Source organism: Amphiprion ocellaris, chromosome 22 (assembly GCF_022539595.1).
Source record: "Amphiprion ocellaris isolate individual 3 ecotype Okinawa chromosome 22, ASM2253959v1, whole genome shotgun sequence".
In the NCBI taxonomy this organism is placed as follows: Eukaryota; Metazoa; Chordata; class Actinopteri; family Pomacentridae; genus Amphiprion; species Amphiprion ocellaris.
In genome coordinates this window covers 25,611,477-25,635,287 of record NC_072787.1, presented here as the reverse complement: position 1 = coordinate 25,635,287, position 23,811 = coordinate 25,611,477, and the positions used below count along the sequence as shown (strand labels likewise).

The 23,811-nt window shown below is 39.3% G+C and overlaps 1 protein-coding gene across 5 annotated transcripts in view; it reads left to right on the top strand.

Moving 5' to 3' along the window:
- Positions 1–23,811, top strand: part of LOC111565276 (dipeptidyl aminopeptidase-like protein 6) — a 315,168-nt gene that overhangs the window by 118,638 nt on the left and 172,719 nt on the right. Inside the window, exon 1 of one of the 5 annotated variants that reach the window (XM_055007117.1) lies at positions 6,384–6,559. The exons of the other annotated variants lie outside the window; for them this stretch is intronic. Coding sequence (XP_054863092.1) covers positions 6,476–6,559 — 84 coding nt within the window. The 5' untranslated portion in view covers positions 6,384–6,475. Of the gene's footprint in view, positions 1–6,383; positions 6,560–23,811 lie in introns of those variants that run through there. 5 annotated transcript variants of the gene reach the window in all.

Below are 23,811 nucleotides of genomic sequence, written 5' to 3'. Positions count from 1 at the left end.
CAAGAAAAGCACTCAGAGAGCGCAGTACTCCACCAAGGCTGTTTATTCCCCCATATGACAGAAATGCACCATTATTTATTTATTTATTTTATTTTTTTTAAATGCAGCATTTTTTTTTATTATTGATGATCACAAGTCATGGCAACATACCCACAAACAAAATGACTTTGCCCTGAGCACAGGCATGTGTTATGCATATGCATGTTGTGTACAGATACCGAATCGCTTGACCTAAATATGTAGTGGGCAGCAAGAATTGATGTGACACTGTACACTGTAGTGTTGTTCATTAAGTGGAAGTTCAGCAAGTGAGTCGTTTTGGGTTCAGCTGTATACACATTACTGTTCAAAAGTTTGGGTTCACCCAGACGATTCCATGTTTTCCATGAAAACTCCCCCTTTTATTCATGTGCTAACATAACTGCACAAGGGTTTTCTAATAATCAATTAGTCTTTCAACACCATTAGCTAACACAATGTAGCATTAGAACACAGGAGTGATGGTTGCTGGAAATGTTCCTCTGTATCTCTATGGAGATATTCCATGAAAAATTAGCTGTTTCCAGCTAGAACAGTCATTTACCACATCACCATTGTGTAGACTGTTATTGTGATTAATTTAATGTTATCTTCATTGGACAAATTTTTTTAAAAAATAAGGACATTTCCAAGTGACCCCAAACTTTTGAACGATAGCGTACATACATGTCTGCAGTAAATGCACTGAATTCAGATAAACAAGAACCTTAATCTAATTCTTAATTTGATGTAGATTCATTACCAGAACTCTTGCACAACATGGAATGAAAGCATTGCTCGGTTTATTTATTTGTGGAAAGGCAATGACAGTATTTTTTTCCCTGAATGCTGTCTGTGATTACTGAGTAATTGAGACCTTTAATATGTCTGTATCTGGAAATATATATGGAAAGAACATCAATGTATTGGAATTTTTTCGTCCTAAAAATGACATTGACAAAAAAAAAAAAAAAAAAAAATCCTGTTTTGGTTGGACCTTACTCACCATAAAGAAAATTTAACCAGACAAGTATTAAGATTTCTGACTGTTTCTCAAAAAAAAAAAAATCTGAATATGAGAAAGTACAAAGCAATGTGCTGCAAAGTAACACATAAAAGAACAATTTTTGAGAATTTGTTCTCAAAAATTCTCAAAACTATTTGCATGTTTTCTTTAAAAAATACCCTTTGAGCACTCTGTAAAGAAAGGGGATAGAGATATCTGCCGTCTGTTTTGCTTTCAACGTTAAATATGCCGGTTTAATTCTGTAATGATAACATTTGTTGCCAGTTTTGGATTTCCTGCCTTTCCAGATGATTTCAAGTTGGCAGCCAAACTATCTTTTAAAAAACTAGAAATGATTCAATGTAAACTATTCTTTTCTCTTTGTCCTTGTGTGGTTATTGCTCTTCAGGGTTACATTTTCTGACAGCAGCGAGCACAAACGCTGGTCACAATTTTTCTTTAGCGGCCAACTCTCAGATTTTAAATGTTGGATTGTCCTTGAATGCACCGGCAAGGACATTTGGCAGAAATGGCTTCTTCTGGAAATTGTATTACCACAAAACAACAACATAATTATGACAATAAAGAGGGCGGTAATAAATTTTCACAGCATTGTAAATTGTATGCAATTCCTGCCAGCGATTCCTGTCTGTAGAAATTTATGGTGTGCTTTTGGTAATGGTTGGCATTAATGCAGAGCATGTAAAGGAGATGATGTAGCCAAATGAGTAACATCAGGGAGATAAGAGATGCTATTCTCTTGCGCTTAAAGGAGTAGTGCTCTGCAAAGGTCAATTTAGTGGTATGATATTGCCTTTAAATCCTTTGCCAGGGAGAGTTTGAGGCCTGCAGATGAGACGGTTATTAACTGGCTATAGCATCCCGGCTGTGTGGCACCGGGGGCGTCGGGGGGATGAGGATTTGTAAATGAGCTTTGTGCAGTGTGCAGGAGTTAGATCACTGCGCTGCTGACGCTCCCATGTGACGGACGTTTGGCTTGCGTCAGCACAATTTACAAAGCAGCGCGGCGTGAAACACACAGGGAGGCACATGTGAAGCCTGCTAACAGAGCTCTTTGTTTTCATGTTTGGCCTTGTGGGCACGGTTCCCTTATCACCTTTGATCCGACAGGAAATAGAGACACTTTTTCCATCCGCGCTTGCTGTCTGTCTTATCTGTCAGAATGGAAGGTAAAACGCTGTCCGGCTCTTCTCCATCCCAGTGGATTTTTCTCCCCGAGGGCTACCAAGCTCGGTGCTCACCGGACCGTTCCTGCAAAGTGCCTCGGAGTCTTTGAAAAGTGCCACTTTCTCATGGCTTCCTATTCATTTCCCCTCCTCCCTGTTGCTCGCTCTCCCCTCCCTGCCTCTTTCTTCCTCTCTCTCACTAAACTCCCATCTTTATTCCTGCCCGCCCTCTCCTCCTCCCTTTCTCTCTCCTTCTTGTCAAACAGACAGGTAGCGGCCTCCCAAGCGTTCCCCCCATGTGGCAGTTTGTCTTTTTGGCTCCATCTGATCCATTAGTAATCCATTTCAGGGTCTGTCAGCCATATAGCAGCTGCAGAATGCGGCCTGCACGGTTTACCTGTCACTGTTTGTCAGCCTCCGCGCTGACCGGTGAAGGCCTTGGATGAGGCTGCAACAGTGGTTGGACAAAGTCTGAGTTGTACACACCACTGATAAATACTGTAACGTCCTATACGTCAACATAAGGAAGATAGAGAGCGTCTTCTGTTGCGGGGGCAGCGTTTGGTCTAAGTAACGATGTGCTGAAGGTGTACTCGGGGTTGGAGGAAGAAGAAGAAGACATACAGTATCTGCTTCCATTTGTTCCTTCAGTTGCTGTAAACATTATGGCTTTAGTTTTGTGATTTTTTTTTCTTTAGATCATATCTCTTCTCTTTTTTCTTCTAGAGTAGCTACACTTTTTGACTGCATTGGCTGTAAAGTTCCAAAACAATTTTTTCAGAAATGCAGAAGTGAGAGAACCTTAAATCAAGAGCAATAAAATATACACTACCATTCAGAAATTGGGGTCACCCAGGTAATTTCATGTTTTCCATGAAAAGTCACATTTTTATCCATGTGCTAACATAACTGCACAAGGGTTTTCTAATCATCAGTGAGCCTTTCACCACCATTAACTAACACAATGTAGCATTAGAACACAGGAGTGATGGTTGCTGGAAATGGGCCTCAATATTTTTCCAGCTAGAACAGTCATTTTCCACATTAACGATGTCTAGATTGTATTTCTGATTCATTTAATTTTATCTTCACTGAAAAAAACTACTTTTCTTTCAAGAATAAGAACATTTCTGAGTGACCCCAAACTTTTGAAGGTTTGTGCACACTTCTTCATTTCAGTTTTTACTGCTTCATCCTTACTTGACCTGCTATTTCCAGTTGATTGTGGTAACTAACTTACCGCAGCTTTCTGCATCTGACAGTACTGAGTCTCTTAGATGGCTTAATGGTGCTTCCTTACTTGCTCTGGCTATTACGCTGCATTTTCGAATGTCAAAGATATACATGGTGGCGTCCTTAAAGCAGCTCGCTTGAGAGAATGAAGGCAATTTCAATGAGCCATTATGCTATAATTGTGGTCAGAGTGGCTGAGCAGAAGTTACATCGCCTCGCTTTAAGGTCTCACTGAAGGTGAAACAACTGGTCTATGTTATCCTCTTTTACCCCGTGTGTGTTAAGAAGCCAGTCAGCATTTTGAACCATATGCACACATAAAGGCGTTCAGTAAACCCTATAAGACTGCTCGTCTGTGTGGGTGGCGTTCGGTTGCACACTAATCCCAGCTGTTGCAACAGTTCGGCTTCCTCGGTAAGCAGAAGTTTGTGAAGCTTCGGATTTCAGGTTGTAATCCTGACTGAGTCAATTTAGCACAGAGGTTATTATGAATTACAGACGGTGTTTTGGAAAAAGCTTGATATTTCTTCCTAATGCTCTGTTTTGCATTCAGTGAATTCTGCTGAGCTGCACAGAGCACATCTTGCACAAGTTGTTTAGTGGAATCATTTTAAGAGACTTTGTCACAGGCATAAGCCAATAAGCATATGTCTATACTTCTAGACTGTGTTTGCATAATAGACAAGATGCAGTATGTGTGCATGTGTTTACTTTAGTTTAAAGGTTTTTGTAATTATTGCAATCTGATTAAAGCACGTGTCATTGCTGTCACGATTAGCCTCACGGGCCAGAAGTGTCCCTCATTAGAATGCGAAAATTCTAATCAGAATCTGCAGCGTTAGCACATCAACAAATACGTTATTGATGCGTGGGCTCTCCAAAATTGTCAGCTTAGGCTTTAATGATAACTGATATTGTTTTAAACGTTTTGAGCGCGTGTGGGCAGGTGATGCAAATCAGATTGCTCTGAGTGAATGCGTGGGATTTTTATTATTGCCTACTATCAAGTTGCTCCCGAGTGGGCAAACACTGCAGTTGTGCTCGGGCCCACGCTCTCGTACAAATAACACAATATCTGCGTCATCACTTAATACAGGTGTGCAGCGGTTTCCTGCTAAAGCACCTCAGCCCAGAGAAAAAGTGAAGAGCCTCACCTCTTACAGCACACAAGCAATTTAATGATGTCTGCGATGGACATCAAAAGGAGATTCATCACATTTTATTGGCCCTGCCATTGTGAGAGATTAGTTCCTGACAAGGCTGGAATTGTTATTATTAGGCTTCTGTGGAGATTAATCACAGCTGCTGCATGTGGACAGAGACGAGGGAGACAGAAACACAGTTTAATGGTGAACTGATTGTTGATTTTATCCATTGTTTGTTGTTGTGGTACTAATAAGCTGATAGTTTTTGTCTGGAGTTTGTGCAAATGTATATGTGCTTAATTAATCGTCCAGAGACCAGATATGGGTAATTTGCACATGACTTTTATGTATATTTTTATGTTATGTAAGAGCAAGAGTAAGCAGCTGCTGCAATGATTGAAGGTATAAGCTTCTTACAAGCCAAATACAGAAAGAAAACATGCTTCATCCCACCTTGCACAGCTGTACACTTTCACTGTTGGCATTCTGCACACACCTTTACCACTTAAACACAACATTAAAATCACTGAGGTGAAGGAAATAACACTGATTGGGTTGTTATAATGCAGAGTTCTTATGAAAGACCCTGGATCCTTGCTTTACTTTGGTTTTATTTTGATAATGAGCATCCACCCACATTGTTGCATCCTCCCCCAGCAGGACAATGCTACCTGCCACACTGCAAAAACTACCTAGGAACAGCTCAAGAGGCAATGACAAAGATTCCAAGGTATCCCCCGCCCCCAAGGTTTAGGCCTGTAAACTTCCCAGATCTCAATCTGATTGAGCATCTGCAAGATGTACTGCAACCAGTATAATCCACCAATGCTGCACCCTACAACCCTGCTGCTAACTTCCTGGTTCCAGACACTGCAGGTCACCCAACCACACTGTTTAACCACAACATTAAAATGCCTCAAGTGAAGGAAATAACATTGATCATTCTGTAATAATGCAAAGTTCTAATGAGAAACCTTGGATTCTGGTAATCATAGTGATTTTACTTGGACACATAGCATCCACCTGAACATTCTTGCAGCAGCAGCCTCCTCCAGCAGGACAATACTACAAGAAATACTACTAAAACTGCTCAGGAATGGCTCAAGGAGCACAACCAAACCATGGAAGCTGTACAGTCAATGATCTGCTGCTAACTTCCTGGTTCCAGACACCACAAGACACCCCTAGATTTCCAGTGTCCATCCTCCTGAGAGCTGCGTTTGTAGCATGAGGGGGACCTCCACAACATTAATCAGGTGGTTTTAATGTTGTGGCTGATTCGTGTGTACTCCCGGCTGCAACTCAAGTCAGCTGCTCACCTGTCGGTGCACCCCGCCATGCTGCAGCTCAAATGGTTGAATGAACAGTTTAGCACTGATTGTTCCCTCAGTGGCATCTCATACAGAGGTGTTGAATTACTGCCTGTCACCCCCTTCACGCTCTCTCTGCATCTGTATCTCCAAACTCCTCTTGTTCATTAGATGAAGCCCTCTAATCGTATTGTTACTTTGATAAGCGTCGCTATATTTAAGTAAGTTATGCTGCTGTTTACGAGGATTCTCCTGGCATGGGTTGCCTCCGAGCAGAGAGTGAAAGCTAATCGCCCCTGTGACTGTCTCCACCCTCCATTAGGGCCCGTTAATGTGCGGACCGTGCAGCGGGGTTTGGAGACAGAGGGACTGGAGGTTTTTTTTTTTTTTTCTTTGCATGCAGTTGCTGGGAAGTACACAGTGTAATGGCTCTGGGTGTGGCAGCTGTTTCATAAATGGAAAAGGGCTGGTGGGCTGTCAAAGCCAACAGTGGCTCATGAGAGGAGCAGCTGTAACGATCCCCGGTACGGTGAGTGGCGACGAGAGGCTAACTAGTTGCCACGGGCTGCTTCAAAAATGATGTTCAAACATCCCATGGGGTCGCCGCTGGGCCTTCACAGGAAACCCTCCAGGGTGGACACGGCCAAGAAATTCTGGAGGGTGAGTCTGATTTTAAGTGATGGAGCTTTTTGCCGGTGCATGTGAGTCTTTGTGTGTGAGAAACATATTCAGTATGCAGCGAGAAGAACATGTTGCCTGTTAGAGAATATAAAGTGCATCACCGTTAAAGAGCTTTTTGAGATCGATTGTAGCGCCACATCTCCAGCAGAAGCCTTTTGAACAATTGAAGACTATCAGAAGGCTGGAATTATGCATGCTGCCTCTTTGTATAAGATTAAAAAAGATACATGTGCGCCCTTGGTTTACATCTTCATCTCTTTTGTATCATTTTAGAGGGGAAGGACAGGTTACTGGTCTTTCAAAGAGAGATCACCGCAGTATATGTTCCTTAGATATCTCTAAAGACCCCTTAAAAAGCTTTACTGTTGTCTGGAGAGCCATCCCAGCTCGCTGATAAAGACTTGTCCTTATCGCTCCCAGCAAATCAGTCTAATGAGCCTGTAAAAAGACCAACTTCTGGTTCCCTTTTGAAAAGAAAAAGTATCCCCCAGATCAAGCGAACCGCAGCAGAGAGAAGCCAGCCTCAAAGTTAGTCCGTTTCTTTAAAGGTTATCCCAGGAGGGGCGAGAACGTAATGAAACTCGATGCTGTCTGGACGCAGGACCGAAATGCTACAGAGGGTGTTTGGAGCACCCGCTGGAGCCAGTCAATATTGCATTCCCCCAGGACGATGGCTTTAAAAGGGTAAAAGACAGACTTATTCTGCTCAGAGTCGAGCGCTGCATACAGATACATGTGGTTTAGGCAACTCGACTGCGCAGAGATCTGGATTTTAATCAGGAGCGATCCTCATCACCTCCCTCGGTTTGCTTTCTTTGCCTCCCAGCCTGCATCAGTCTCACCGTCTTCCATTACCCAGGAGCTTTGCCTTCACTTTAATCTCTATCACTCATCGTGCACGGAAGCTAAACTCTCCCCATCTCACACTGTCGACCTTTACTCTCCAGTATTTGATTTGCACTATGTAGTGGTCCACCTCACTTGACTCCACTCTGTTGAGTGTCAATCAGGACAGCAGGCTCTGCACTCTGCCTCAGACCCCTTTAGTGCCTTTTAGATGTGCAGAGTTGACGTTCCTGCAATTTCCAAATTTGAAGAGGTTGTTTTTTTATCATGTGAAAGGGATGTATACCCTCACAACCTCCTCGCCACCTGCAGAAGAATTTTCTCCAAAAATTCTTGGCTCACAACATACTTGTCCTTTCATCTAAACTAAAAGAATTTCATTTTCAAGGGCTCAACGACGCAGAAACATGTGAAAAAATAAAACCTCTATGCACAGATAGTGGAGTCTGACTATCTATTGTTCTCGTTTTTGGCTCTAAACATTAAAGTACACATGTGGTTTTGGTCCATTGAGATTTGGCTAAAGTCCTGGAGGCAACGCGAGGAAACCCGAGATTATTGAAGTGCATTTTCTAGAGTGATGGATGCATCCAGGCATTGTGTTGCCACTTGGTTTTTATGATTGATCTAAGTTCACATACTCTTGTTTTGCTCACTTGTACCATGTTTGGAAGTTGAAAATGAATAGAGTTAATGCATAAGGGAGGGAACGAATCAAACAAAAAAAGAACTTTATGTATCATTTCCAGTGTATTTCTTTTTAGGAATGTTTTTAAAAATCTTTTTACATTACAAATATCAGTTCTGAGCTAAGTTTTTCATCTCTAGCATTCTTTTTTTTCTGTTCCTTTTATTTTGATGTTTTTAATTCATGGGTGTTTTGTGTCAGTGAATTGAGTGCAGTCACAGTGTTGTTGATAATTACACTCCAAGGTCCTACCTGCAAAATTGCTGAAAGATGTGAAAATCCATATTTGTAATAAAGATTGAACATAGCAGGACATAAATGGTTAAGGCTTCAAACTGTCTGCAATGCTCACACTCCCTCCAGATTTGCTTTAATGGAAGCAACCAGCCGTTATCTCAGCCTTTCCACCAAAACATTGTTTTCTTATCATGGCACATTCCTCTCCCACTGTCACTCTCTTCAGATCTGGGCGCTGTAGTAATCAGCGATTAGCACCGCGGTGATTAATGCAGTGAGTGTTGTATCCCAAGGTGTTTGTAATTTCACAGTTTATGACACGTCAGCATGAATTCAGACAAGGAACCTCGCGTCCAGGAAGTGTTTTCGTCGTCTTTGGCAGCACATAAAGTCAGTGTGTGAGATACAAGTCATTTCAGGGTCAGTCGAGTTTTCTGCACTTCATCCCTCAGAGCGTTTTTTTTTCTCACCCACCCACTGCTTCTGCTGTTACCAGTTGGAGGCAATTCAGCTCATACATTGTATCCTATAGACAATCTGTTTCTCAGGCAATATGCGAGTCATCCCAGGGTCACTTCACAGAAGTTTGAAGCAGGTTTTCCCCGTCGTTGCATCGAGCCACTCATAAGCAATTCTGTTTACATCTGCAGTTTGCAGTGGTTTCTCTCTGAAGTCGTCCTGAGGAAAATAAAACAGAAGGCTTCATTTGCCCAATGCATCCTGATTTCTGAGCCCCACTGTCATTATTTCTGTAGCCTTGAAGATGTCGGCTCATGACGGAAGAACAAGTGCTGATGCAGGATCTGTGTTGAGCCGTGGGGTGGTTGTGTGATCAGAGGCACTTTGTCCTAACAAGAAGGTCACGTGTTCAGGCCTCGGCAGCGAATCTGTGTCAATCAAGAGCTGGATTCTTTTGAAGAATCTTTGAAAAGCACATTTTATGCAAATGTATTTTCAATCAATCAATCAAGTGCCATGCCATTCAGCATAGGCGATCATTTCCCTCCATCTAATCCGATCTTTTGCTTTCTGAATTGTGACTGTTGATCGTTCCATGTGTAGCCATGATGTCAGTCTGTCCATCATTTTTATTCTCCGTCTGCCTCGGCTTCTCTTCCCATTCATTTTTCCAGTTGTGATAATTTATTCCAGGTTCTCTTTCCTTTTGATGTGTCCAAAAAATGTTGCTTGCAGTTTCCTAATTTTGTTCAATAGCTTATAATTTGTGTTTAGTAATTTTAAAACATCTTCATTGCTTATTCTGGCCGTATAAGATGGACATAGCATGCATCTGTAAAACCACATCTCTGCTGCCGTGATTTTGTTTGACATTTGAACGGGTAGAATGTAACTGCTAATTGCTATTTTCTTATTTGTCAGTCTATTTTTCATTTTCATAAATGCTGTTCTTGCCATTGCTACTCTACATCTGATATCTGTTTCACACCTGCTTCAGTATTTCTTGGTCTAATTCTATGTTGCAGGTTGGGATGATATTTTTCTTTGAAATTAGCATTACTTCTGTTTTCTTTTTGTTTAAAGACAGACCAAGTCCTCTCTGTATTACTTACAGCTACTATGGTTTGCAAGTTCTCTTCATCGTTCGATATCAGCACTGTGTTATCTGCGTAACCTTTGATATTTATGTTATAACCTCCGATGGATACTCCTGGTAAGAATGTGTTTTAGTTGCTCTTAAAAATCTTTTGGTCTTAACTAAACCAACCTGGGCTCCTGAAAAGCTTCTGTATTGAACAGATTTGGCTGCACGTCATTAAGACTGTGGTGTTATTTTATTTGTAGGCTTAAAGGAATTTTGCATAATCAGAATTTGTCCTTGGGGTACTTTGCTATGCAGCACTTTCAAGCACAGTCCTTGTTGCATATTAAAAGTCAACATTTATTTCTCCACTTTTTTGAGGCTGTTTACTGCTTTATATTCGATTTGTGATTATGTTCTTTCCCCCTTAGAAGCCTCAGTTGCCTTGGAAGAGAAACAAGCTGAATTTGAGGTTGTAGTTATGTTTGAGTTCCCTTGGCATTATTCCGACCTCCCCTGATGAACTGAACTACTGCAGGAAAAAGGCTCCAGAGTTCAAAAAGTCCACTCCAAACTTGCTGAATGATGAGTTTAGAGAGTGTACTGTAAGCTGAATGACTTCTTGTTTTGGGCTTGTAGAGAAACCAACCTGTTCTGTAAGTCAGTTAATTCAGATCTGACACCTATTCTCGGTCTCTTACAAACGACTGGTCAGCTCATTTTTGGTGATGTGGTCGTCTCGTAGCCAGCGGATGTAAAATGTATTAGAAATCACAGCACGGCTAGAGGTCAGAATGCTGGGGCTGTCTGCCAAAACCACATCTCTACTGACTAAAGCACACTTTGACTTGCATTGTATTAAATATTTTGTTAAAAAAAGAAGAACTTCTTTAACTAAAGAGTAAATATCTGGTGGCAAAAGGTGCCAGAGAAAATGTTTTTTTTTTTTTAATGGAATAGTAAGTTGTAAAAACTCTGAAAGAAAGGCCAGATGTCTCTATAATATTTTTATTTGTTGTTCATTTAAATACAGTTAAACACCATTATTTAACAGATGGTCGCACATTGTGAAAGAACATATTGCTATTTGTAAAAATATAGATTTTGCATCATGTGGACATTATGTTCAATTTTGTTCTGTATTTCCTTTTCTGTTATTTTTTTTTAAATTACAATCAATATGGAAATTAATTCTGATATTAAATTCTGATATTTTACTAGATAGTAAAGGAAATATCTGTAAAACTAGAGTTAAAAAATAAATACCAGCTTTTAATTCTTAATGTACACGATTTTTCCTTCAGATAATGGTAAATACCTGTAAAAACTGAAAATACAGTGAAAATAAGAGAAGATATATGTAAAATGTTGCTATTCATAGCTTTTAAATACACTTTGTGCTGATCATTATGTGTATTTATGTACAATTTTGCAGTCTACATGTAAATTAATACTTTTTTTCTGATATTTTACTAGATATAACATAAAACAAAAGAGGGAAATCTGTAACATAAAAGTTTACAAAGATGCTTAAATTTTTTTTAAATTCGTGATTTGCATGATTTTTCTTTCAGAAAATGGCAAATCTCTAAAAACTGTGAAAACAATGAAAACAGGTGCCTGTATAGCTCAGTGGGTTAAGCAGGTGACCCATGTACAGGGCTGGTCCCCAACGCAGCGACCCGGGTTTGATTCCTGCTCACGGCCCTTTGCTGCATGTCTTCCCCCAACTCTTCTCCCATTTCCTGTCTCTCTCTCACTGCACCTTTTGAATAAAAGCCGAAAAAGGCCAAAAAAATAACTTTAAAAAAGAAAACAATGAAAACAATTTGTGAAATGACAATATTTATAGCTTTTAAATATAATTGAACAGTGCAATTTTATGGTCACACATAAATGAACGAATAGCTATTTGTGCTGATTGTTGTATGCATTTATGTATAATTTTTGCCTATTTTATTTATTTTACAGTCAACAAATAAATGTAAATTAATACTTTATATTGATTTTTTTTTACTAGATATTATAAAGTACTTTTTAAAAAAAAAAATCTTAATTTACAAGATTTTTCTTTCAGAAAATGGCAAATATCAGTAAAAACTATGAAAATACAGTGATAATAAGAGTATAGAGACACATATGTAAAATGTTGATACTTATAGCTTTTAAATGTAGTTAAACAGTGCAATTGTATGGTCATACAAATAACTATTTGTGCCGATCGTTGTGTGTACTTAAGTACAATTTTGGCCTACTTTATTTTATTTATTTTACAGTCAACGTGTAAATTAACAAAAGAGGGAAACGCTGTAACAAAAAAGTTTAAAGAGATATTTTACATTAAAACAAAATCTTAATGCACATGACTTTTTTTAAAATAATAGTAAATATCTGCAAAATAACTATATAATTTACCATATTTAAATACAATTTACAATTTTAGTCAAGTGTTATTTTCTAGGGTTCACATGTAAACAAATCCTTTTTTAATGTATTATTTATTTTACAAGGAATTATCTGTAAGATAATAGCAAACTGTTAAATTCTGAATGATTAAAAACAAATAGGGTTTTTTGTAGTGCATTTTTGGAGCTTGTTTTTTTTTTTTTTTATCAGAGACAAGCGACTAATAACCTTTCAGATAGACATTGTGTTCTGTAGATGATCCGAGATGCACTGATTTACAATTCCTACTTGTTTTTCAGCGTATTTCTCCCCAGATGTATGTGTTTTATGCATGGACGCTCTCTGTAATTCGACTGTAGCCGAGTGCTGAGCAGTCCACCTTGTACTTTGTCTTGTCTTTTTTCATCACTTCATAAAACAGGAACAATACATTTTTCCTCATTCATCAATGCCTCCCGACACTCTTTACTTCTCTGGCTCTCCTTCTTCACGATTCTCCATCTTTTGTTGGAAGCACTGATGCTGACAGGAAGGCATTGTGTGTCTGACTGTGGGGAATCTGTGGCTAATACCATTCCAGTGTGTCACTGGTTTCCCCCTTTGTGCAAGACGATGAAAAAAAAAGACATTCGAGTATCATCAGTACCTTCATAAAGCTAACTTCAGATGAATAACGCTCCTGCTACAATTAATTAAACAGTCAAACAGCAGAAAATTAGCAGCTGTTTAATTGGAAAATTGAGTTGTCATTTAATGAGGCACTTCAGAGATTTTACACACAATAATCAGTTTACACATCACGATGAGCTTGATCCTCGGTAAATCGCGGTCCGTGCTGCTTTGATTGTGGGAATTCTTTGTTAAAACACTCTCTGGCATGTGAAATTGCTAAAGTGCTGCTTTCAAGCCTGTTAACTTATTAATTAAGCAAAAAAATACGATTTATTCTAGTTTCCCGAACTTGAAAACTGACATTATTTTGTATTCATAGCTCTATTTCTGAATTATTTTACCAATGCAGCTCCAATTGAGAATGGAATTATCAATCTGTACACTACCAGTGAAAAGTTTGGACACAACTTCTGATTTCATGTTTTTTTCTTTATTTTCATGACTATTTACATTATAGATTCTCACTGAAGACAGAAGAACATGTGGAATTGTGTAGCAAACAAAAAAGTGTGAAATAAGTCAAAACGTTTTATATTTTAGATTCTTTGCTTTGATCACTGCTTTCCACACTCTTGGCATTTTCTCCATGAGCTTCATGAGGTCGTCACCTGAAATGGTTTTCCAGCAGTCTTGAAGGAGTTCCCAGATATGCTGAGCACTTGTTGGCCCTTTTGCCTTCACTCTGCATCCATCTCATCCCAAACCATCTGGATTGGGTTTAGGTCAGGTGACTGTGGAGACCAGGTCATCTCCATCATCTCTTTGGTCAGATAGTCCTTCCACAGCCTGGAGGTGTGTTTGGGGTCATTGTCCTGTTGAACAATAAATGATGGTTCAGCTAAACTGGATGAGATGTCATGTTGCTGCAGGATGCTGTGGTAGAGCCATGCTGGTTCAGTGTTCCTTCAGTTTGGAATAAATCCCCAACAGCATCACCAACAAAGCACCCCCACACCATCACACCTCCTCCTTCATGCTTCATGGTGGGAACCATACATGTAGTGACCATCCATCACCTTTTCTGGTCTCACAAAGACACGGCAGGTGGAACCAAAGATCTCAAATTTGGACTCATCAGACCAAAGCCCAGATCTCCACTGGTCTAATGTCCATTCCTGGTGTTTCTGGACCCAAACTAATCTCTTCTGCTTGTTGCTTTTCCTTAGTAGTGGTTTCTTATCAGCTATTTGACCATAAAGGCCTGATTGGTTCAGTCTCCTCTGAACAGTTGATGTAGAGATGTGTCTGCTGCTAGAACTCTGTGTGACATTTATCTGGGCTCTAATCTGAGCTGCTGTTAACTTTCCATTTCTGAGGCTGGAGACTTGGATGAATTTCTCCTCAGCAGCAGAGGAGACTCTTGGTCTTCTTTTCCTGGGGTGATCCTCATGTGTAACTGCACTTGGGGATACATTCAAAGTTCTGCAATTTTCCAGACTGACTGACCTTCAGTTCTTAAAGTAATGATGGACTGTTGTTGCTCTTTACGTAGCTGATTGGTTCTTGCCACAACATGGATTCTAACAGTTGTCAAATAGGGCTGTCAGCTGTGGACCAACCTGACTTCTGAACAACACAACTGATGGTCCCAACCCCATTAAGAAGACAAGAAATTCCACAAATGAACCTTGACAAGGCACAGCTGTGAAGTGAAAACCATTTCAGGTTCTACCTCATGAAGCTCATGGAGAGAATAACAAGAGTGTGCAAAGCAGTAATCAAAGCAAAGGGTGGCTACTTTGAAGAGTCTAAAATATAAAACACATTTTGGCTTCTTTCACACTTTTTTGTTTGCTGCATAATTCCATCTGTGTTCATTCATTGAGAATCATTTAGTGAGAACCTACAATGTAAATAGTCATGAAAATAAAAATGTTTCCAAACTTTTGACTGGAAGTGTACATTTATCTGCACCGCATACTCTCTTTTATCTGCGCCTCGCTGTGATTTAATGCAGTCTTCTTGGTGTTTAGCTTCCAAACATTACTGTATAAAACTACTTTACCACCCTCACGGCTCACACATCCATCATGTTTTAGCTATAGCGGCTTGCAGGATGTTGTTGTCCCCTTTTTCCTGCTTGGAGCTAGAGGGGCCATAACTCAGCTGATATTGGTCTGAGAATTAATGTGTACATGTAATTTATGACCCACTTAGACCAGGTGCTTTATAGCTTCATGCAGTATTTATACACATTGTATATTCAACCTCACTCTCAGAATATGGTCAGATAAGGAAACCCATATGACTTTGTCTGCGGGTATTGATGGAGCTATAATGAGGAGGCAGACCTTTTAAAGCTTTACTCTCGGCTGCACTGTTGGAATCTGTCTGTCTTTTTTTTTCTTTAACAATGTAAATGTCTGGAATCAATCCCTGCTGCTCTTAAAATACTTGTACCAAAACTGATTTTACTGATGGTAGTTATAAAGCTCTAATGCAGAAGAATGTTGCAGTAAAATGTGGAATGCAGTCAATGATATTCAAGTCACAGCTGAGGAAAACAGACCAGTTCCTTAGAAAACCAGAGTAAAACACTTGAGTTGTAGTTTAGCTGAATTCCAATGAGTTCGACATTAATAGACTTATATAAAAGATGGATGTCCTGGTCTGAAAAGTGAATCAAACATAGAAGTGAACTTAAATCTGCATGTTAAACCAGCAGATGGCGACTCCTCCGTTAGCAAAATAAATGCGATTGTATAGAAATCTGAGAAAATAACCACACTTCTCACTTATTTGTTACTGAAATAAACATTTTTCTGAGGAGTTTATGGTCTTCATATCTAGTTTCAGGTGTCATTTAATACAGAATAATGTTAACATCACAAACAGGACAAAATATTACAAAAATGAGACACAAAATGACCAGAACGACACGAAACAAAACAAAAAAGAGACACAAAATTAGACAAAAAGTTACAAAGCGACAAAAAAACGGACAAATTACTAAAAAGAGACAAAAAATGACAAAAGTGACAAACAAAACGACAACACAAGCCAGACAAAAAACCCACAAAACAACAAAAGCGAAACACAAAACAATGAATAAAGCAAAACACAAAATTACAAAAATAAGACAAAAAACACAAAATGACAAAAACATGAGACAAATGACAAAAGTCAGACGAAAAAAATGAACAAAACAACAAAAACAAGACAAAATATTACAAAAATGAGACATAAAATGACAAAAGAACAATGAGCAATCTAGTATTTTGCTTGATAAAACAACTTGTCATGGTCTAGAAATTATTTTAAAATTTATAGTTTTACAAATTTTACAATTTGCAGTTCATGTCTTCTCTGTAATTTTTACACTTTACAATGTCGCCTCAGGGGCTGAACTGGACCCTCTGGTGGTCCGGTTTTGGCCCACGGGCCATGTGTTTGACACCCCTAAATGTGAAAAGACCCAATATCTCTATTTTTGACTCTATCTGCTGTTTTTGAACGGACATCACTATAAGCAGCAGTCAATGTGCAACTCCAAACATAAGAAATGAGTTTCTCTGAATATAACTAAACATGTCAGCTACTGATTATGAATAGAACATTAGCAGACGATTGATATATGAATAAGCGATAACCTAAGAGCTGAACATTGATTTCACTCTCACACAGCTCATGCTTGGTGCACCACAAACCGTTTTTTCATTTCATTACATCCTCTAAAGTGTGCCATTATCTGTGACTACGGTCCACAAAGTTCAAGGACCGTCAGAAAGTTGGAAATTCGACAATTCTTTCTGTTTTTACAGTTTGTAGCTCAGTTAAATGATGAGATTTTGGTGTTTTTCTTTGTGTTTTGTAAAATCTGTGGCACTTTTTGGGGTTCTGAGGGTTAAAGTACTCATTCAAAACCAATACTTGCACCTAAAAAGTGTAGCAGGGACCAAGCAGTCATGATCTTAATGTGAAAGATTTGCTCCGGAGGTGCTGAGTTTCACTGAAATTGTCTTCATTTCAAACCAAGCAGCAATAAAGTGGAACTGTATGAATTCTATAACAGTAGGAGGGAGGTCAGTCACCTCATTTGCGATGACATCTAGTTGACAAACAGTGAAAAAAAAAGGAAGTATCGTGTTCCTCTTTACCTCCTAATAGCATCAGCGGTAAAGTGTAATTAAATGTACTTCATCTCGGCGTGTTAAAAGTAAAAGCCGCAGGTTTCTCTGCAGGAGGAGTAAATAAAGGCCTCAGCCACTACTGAAGAAATGATGCTGCTTGGAATCATTCCTCCGTGCATTCATCACAAGGCTCTCTGTTCTCACATCCATGACTTTATAAACCTGCCAGGCGAGAAGAAGCCTCAGTTCCTCAAAGTAAATGAATTTGCAATCACTTAGCCTTGTAAGTGACACCATAATGAAAGCCAACATGAATGTGACTCGGCCGTGCAGGTCTGAGACACGGATTCTGCCGTGGTGCTCTTTGGAGAGCGATATTGCAGTGTCAAATGTTGGATGAGGCGGATGTCTGAGTGAAAAATAGGATCAGTGCAACCCCTTTATTATTCATGAGCAGGAGACTCTGGTCACTGCAGAGAAATTTATTAGAGGGCAACTCCTTCAACCTTTAAGCGGAGCACCGCAGTCATTCAGGCCGTGAATCTTGTCTGGATGCGTTTCCAGCCAAATGGGAGTCTGGCTTTGTGTCTTTATACAAACTGCGGGTGATGAGGGCAGTTATTCAAAGCTGATATGAGTGTTTGTGCGAACATCTGTGATATTTTTCTACGTTTTAATAAAGTTGCTTTGCGGTCTGGGTTGTAATTTGGAAGTATTTTTGGTCATTATACCCAATATGATAGGAAAACAAACAGATATTGCAAGAAATTGAAGGGAAAATAGCCACAATTGCAGCTTAGGGGCCACAATTGATGGATATTTTCATTATTAGCTACCTTCAAATAGTCATTTTTGTGCATTTGGTGCCAAAAACTGATAAATGTGATAAATGCTTCCACTATTGGTGCAAAATGTTCCATTTTCAGTGACATAAAGAAGCAAATCAAGCTCTTTTTTTCTAAATTTAACAACGGAAATTATTCACATTTCATTAAAATGTTGCTAATTAATTCTGTCTCGATCACCTTGTTATTTTTAAATGTCATACCTTTCAAACCTGTCAGTGGATTTTGGGGTTCAAAGGGTTAAGGGGTTCTTTAGATGCAAAAGTTTTGCTCAGTAAGTGCTGAGTTTCACTGAAATTGGCATAATATCAAACCAAACATCAACAAAGTGGAGCTGTATGACTATTTTAACTTTAGGGGGCTACTATTGATGCATATTATCATTATTAGCTACCTTCAGATAATTATTTTTTGTGTAATAGGTGCCAAAAAAAGTGACAAATAGTGGTTAGAAATTGTTCAACTTCCAGTATTGGTGCAAAAATGTTCCATTTACAGTGACACAAAGAAGCAAATAGAGATATTTCTCTTGGCTAAGCAACTGAAATGTTGCTAATTAATCAGGATCATAATGACAGGCAACAACACAAAGTCAGGAATTCATCTTTAACAAGCCCCCAGTGGTTATGAAAACCACGTATCTGGATGCTCATAGATCAAAAAGGTAATCATGCGGAGCAGCTTAACAATCAGTTTTAGAATCAATGAATATACTGATTGATCGATTAGTTTTGTTAAGATCAAAACATATTGCGTTCTACAGATACATGATCAAAACCGAACCATGAAGATGCTTCAAGATTTATTCATAATGATCAGTTTGTCCTTCATTATCTCCTCCAAATATTGTTGCTTTTAGTTGTTGTGAAGTTTAATGTGAGCATAAACAGACAGCTACAAGGCATCAAGTAATCTTTGAGGTTCTCCACACCCATTTGGTTCTGTGTCCTTTTTAAGCACTAATGAGATTCTTTCTAAACATGCCACGATGACGATGAGCTCTTCTGAGATCTCGATGTTCTCAGGCATTTGTGGACATCAGATATTGATGAATGCTTCCCACTTCTGCTCTCATTAGGCGCCCGAGCACTAGCACAGATTTTCAAGGATCTCCACCGCGGTAATCAGTGTAGATTAGAAGATTTAGCGAAAGCATTGTTAATATTTAATGAACGCCGAGGAACACATTGGTTTTTGTGCTGATCTAAAAGTGTTTGACCTGCTGTGGTGTACTGCACACACTTAAATCCCCCTCTTTGTATGCATGGCCAGGCTAACTTACAAGAGAGACCTTTTATGTCGTAATCAAATATTTATATTATAATGGTTTAGATGACAAGGCCTCTTTCTTTCTGCAAAACTAATGGCACATTTGTCTGCTCCGCCGGCCTCTGTCGTATGAAAATTAGACAAGCTGTAAGAAGTTAGAGAACACATTGTGGGGTGTGGAACGGCACTCCAAAATGTGTAGTTTACAATAGCAAACATGGTGTTTTGATGGGGACAATATTGTGAGAGGGATTATTATTATTAGCCGAGCCTTGGTAAACAGCGGCGCCTGTCCTGATCTCTTTGGAACCTTGGGGCGTATAGATAGCTGTGTTATTTTTTCAATCAAACGCTCTCCACATCCATGTCAAAGCTCTGTCGTCAAATGTCAGCGTCCTCTGGAGAGACGTGGGTGTCTGATACAGATTGAAAGGGGTTTTTTGGAGTCATTTCAGGTCACTCTGAGGGCAAATAAGTCTCTAATTGATTTTGCATCATTCACTTAAAAGCTGAGAAAAGCTTCTGTATCAGATAAATTTGTCGCTAGTTTCCTTTTTGAAGCCAACAGCTCCAACAATTCAGGCACCGACACCCACTTCTCCATATGTTTCCAGCAATTATCTGTTAAAAAACACAGAAAATTGTCTGAAGCTACTGTATGGTTAGGTGAACCCATGTTGGTGGAGAAAATGCTGGATCATATTCAACGTAATACAGATGGCTTAACAAGTTTCTGTGGATGTTTTAATACTTTTGGGCACTTTTTGCTGAGACTGACTCACTGTTATATGCACTGTAAATGTTGTGACTCAGAGCTGACAAGACATGATGTGGAAATAAGCTAGTATTTTTTTTATTTATATACAGTTTATACAACATACTGGATATAGAAAGCGGAACAGAAAACTCACTCAAATTTCCACTGATATATAAATTAATGCAAATCAAGTAAATAATATAACCTTATAGCAATGGCAATCTTGCTTCATGTGCTTATATAAGGATGAGGATTTTCAAAAATGAGTCAACAGTATTTCTGCTGTTTTTACAACGATTAACAAACCACAAAACTGAGACTTTTGCAGGTAAAATGTCACTGCTTGACCAAACAGACGAGCACATGTGGAAGTCTAGAGCCCATAGGTTACATCAGATGTGTTTAACTGCATCACCCACAGGCCTGAAAGGTGTGGACGGTTTAAGATGGAAAACATTAGACAGGACATGTATTACTACACTAGAAATTGCTCATGTGGGCTGTAGTTATCTGCTCAAAAGGCAATCTAGTATCAAGAAGGTTTGCACCGATTCAGGGACAACAGTAAATCCACCCTGACTGAAATGCTGTAGGTCCAGCGTGTGAGTGGTTTTAAAACGTTTTTTGGAGAAAAAAAATGAATGTATTGTGGGTGGATATTGTTTTGTTTAAGAGTGTAACACTAAAAAAACTCATCTGATCTGTTCCATCTGGACTGTGCAGTTGTGGTTTTAATCAGATTTGAGTTACTCTGGTGTGGCTGTTTGAGCAAACGGCACTACAGCTATTGTCAGATGTTGATTTCTAAAGATCAGTCGGTGCAGGCTTCACCTTTTTACCAAGTCAGAACAGAGAGGAGACCAATGACACAACACAAATACAAAAATCTCTCATGTAGAAAACTGTTCTAATTGTGCCAGAAAAGTGAGAAATCATCTAGGACCCATTGTTTGAAGCTGATGGAGCTTTAAGAAAAGATAAGACATAGATAACAGCAGAATTAGTGAAGGCCAAGAGCTGGAAAGACCTGTTGATGAAACCGCTGAGAGGTGACGAGACGGTGACCTCTGATTGGCCAAATGAAACCGACAGGATGCAGCATCAGGGCCGAATTCTCCCCCGATAATGACAGGATGCAGCCATTCATTGTTGACGCGTCGGGCAGATTTGATTTTCTCCTTTCACGTCGATCATTCCGTCTCGACGGAAATGAATGGGGAGACATTTTATATGGGATTTCTCCTTTTATTTATCGATTTTATCTTTCGGCTTAATGCCATATGCTGTCACATTATTACATCGGCATTACGGGGGAGTATTTTTTCCCTCCTCTCTGGGCTGAGAACTGTGCACACGGAGGATCAGTTGTCATCAGAGAGCTAATCCGCTACCTCTGTTTGCTCTGGGAATCTATTTCCTCCTCCTGATCCTCTCGCACAGCTGCAGCCTGAGTGTTGAGGGTATAATGTGCGCGATTGGCCCAGAGCCTCCCAACAACGCCATTATGCACTCTGTCTTTGGCACCAATGGCTACTAATGATTGCTCTCCCGCTGCAGCTTTGAATCTGTTCGATAGGGGAAAAGGGAAAGAGAGGTGGTGGGTGGTGCACTTCCTGTCTCAGCGGAGTCACTGAATCGAACCTGCAAGCTCGGGCACTTTGCTCACCCCACAGTGGGACTTTTTTTTTTTTTTTTAATCTCCCTTGATTACAGTATCACAGCTGCCTAATGGCGTTTTCATAATTACATCAGTGATAAGTTGTTGTCAGGACAGTCAAGAAAGCAGTTCTTCCAGCCAGGCTTAGAGAGAGACAGGGGTTTGTCTTTGCTTGTATGTCAGAACTTGTGTTTTATGGGGAGATGGGCCCCCCAACGTCTCATATACAGCAGGAGAAAGACACCAAGGCTGACTCTTTTGTCATTTGTAGCCATTTTGTCTTCCTTCCAGTGAAATTCTGCAGAACTCTCAGATATTTTGTATCTGCTTAGCATCATTTTGCATCTATTTGTGGTTGTTTTTGTCTGAGTGGTTCATCATTTTTGAGATTCTGTGGTTATTCTGACTTGCTTTGGGGTTATTTTGAGTCTCTTAATAGTCAGTTTGCATCTGTTTTTATGTCATTGGTTAATCATTTCTGATCCTCTGTGGTTGGCTGAGTCACTTGATGGTCATATTGAGGCTCTGTGAAGTCAGTTTGCATCTCTTTGTCATTGTTTTTATCTCATTGTTTCTTCATTTTTGCTCCTCTGTGGTCCCTTTATGGTCATTTTGAGTTTCTTTCTTGTCAGTTTTGTTTTTGTCTTATTGTCTCTTCTGGTTTGAGCGTTTGTGGTCATTTTATTGTCTTTATAGTCAGTTTGTATCTTTCTGTAGTTATTTTTGTTTCATTTTTTGTGATTTTTGAGTCTCTGTGGTTGTTTGAGCCATTTTGGGATCATTTTAAGTCTCTTTTTTGTCCGTTTGCGTCTCTTTGTAGTTGTTTTTTTATCTCATTGGTTCTTCATTTTTGATCCTCTGTAGTTATTTGAGTCGCTATGGGGTCATTTTGAGTCTCTTTATTGTCTGTTAGCATCTCTTTGTTGTTGTTTTTGTCTCATTGTCCCTTAAGGTTTGAGCCTTTGTGGTCATTTTTAGTGTCTTTATAGTCAGTTTGCATGTTTTTGCTGTTGTTTTTGTTTCATTTTGGGGGGATTTTTTAGTCTCTGTGGTGTTTGAGCCACTTCGGGATCATTTTAAGTCTCTTTTTTGTCCGTTTGCGTCTCTTTGCAGTTGTTTTTGTCTTATTGGTTCATCATTTTTGAGATTTTGTGGTTGTTCTAAGTTGCTCTGGGGTCATTTTGAGTCTCTTAATAGTGAATTTGCACCTCTTTGTAGTTGTTTTTTTTCCCATTAGTCCATCACTTTTGAGCTTCTTTAAATGTTCTGAGGCACTCCATGGTCATTTTGAGTACTTGAATAGTCATTTTGCATTTCTTTGCTGTAGTCATTGTTTCAATAATTCATTATGTTTGAGCCTCTGTGGTTATTTGAGTCACTGTGTGGTAATTTTGAATCTGTCAAGGTTAGTTGTAAATCTTTCTAGTTCCTGATTTTTTAACCTCCTTGGTTATCATTCTGCATCTTTTTGTGGTCATTTTGAATTTCTTATAGTCAGTTTGCATTTCTTTGTGGTTGTCTAATTGATGAATTATTTGTCAGTCTCTGTAGTTGTTTTGAGTTTCTCCGATCATTTTGCATCTCTTTGTTCTTGGCCTGATTGTTTCATCATTTTTGTTCCTCTGTGGTCGTTTTCAGTCTCTTTATGGTTCATTTTCCTGTCTGTGTAGTTGTTTTTGCCTCACTTTTTCATGATTGTCAAGCTGCTGTCGGTATTTGATCTCTTTCAAATCCATTTGCATCTCTTGTTTTTGCCAGATCCTTTCATCATTTTTGAATCTCTGGCATTGTTTTGTGCAATTTTGCATCTATTTCTTGCTTTTTTGTACACCTGCTTAATAAGACATATTATCTGTCCTACGGGGGGGCTTATTTCACCCTATGTGCAACTGAGCTTGTGACTAGTTGGCCAGTTGAGTAATACAACCACGTCAGGCCAGGTGCTCCTTACAGCTCATCCTTGACTGAAAATCTGCTCATCTCCCTCTAGCTGCCCTCCCTTTGGATTTGCAAAATCGGTCTGAAATGAGGCATTAAATAAGGATTTATCTGAACATTAATTTCACTGCAGAAGCTAATGCTAAATGCTAAAGCTAGTGAAATCTGAAAAGTTCATATTTTACCCCTTGTTTGGATTGATCAGAAGTCTCCAGATAGTTTATGCGTCCAGTGTAATCAGATCTGACTCATTCACACAATGAATTAAGCACAAGATAATCGTTTCTGTTTCCTCCCTTACTGTTA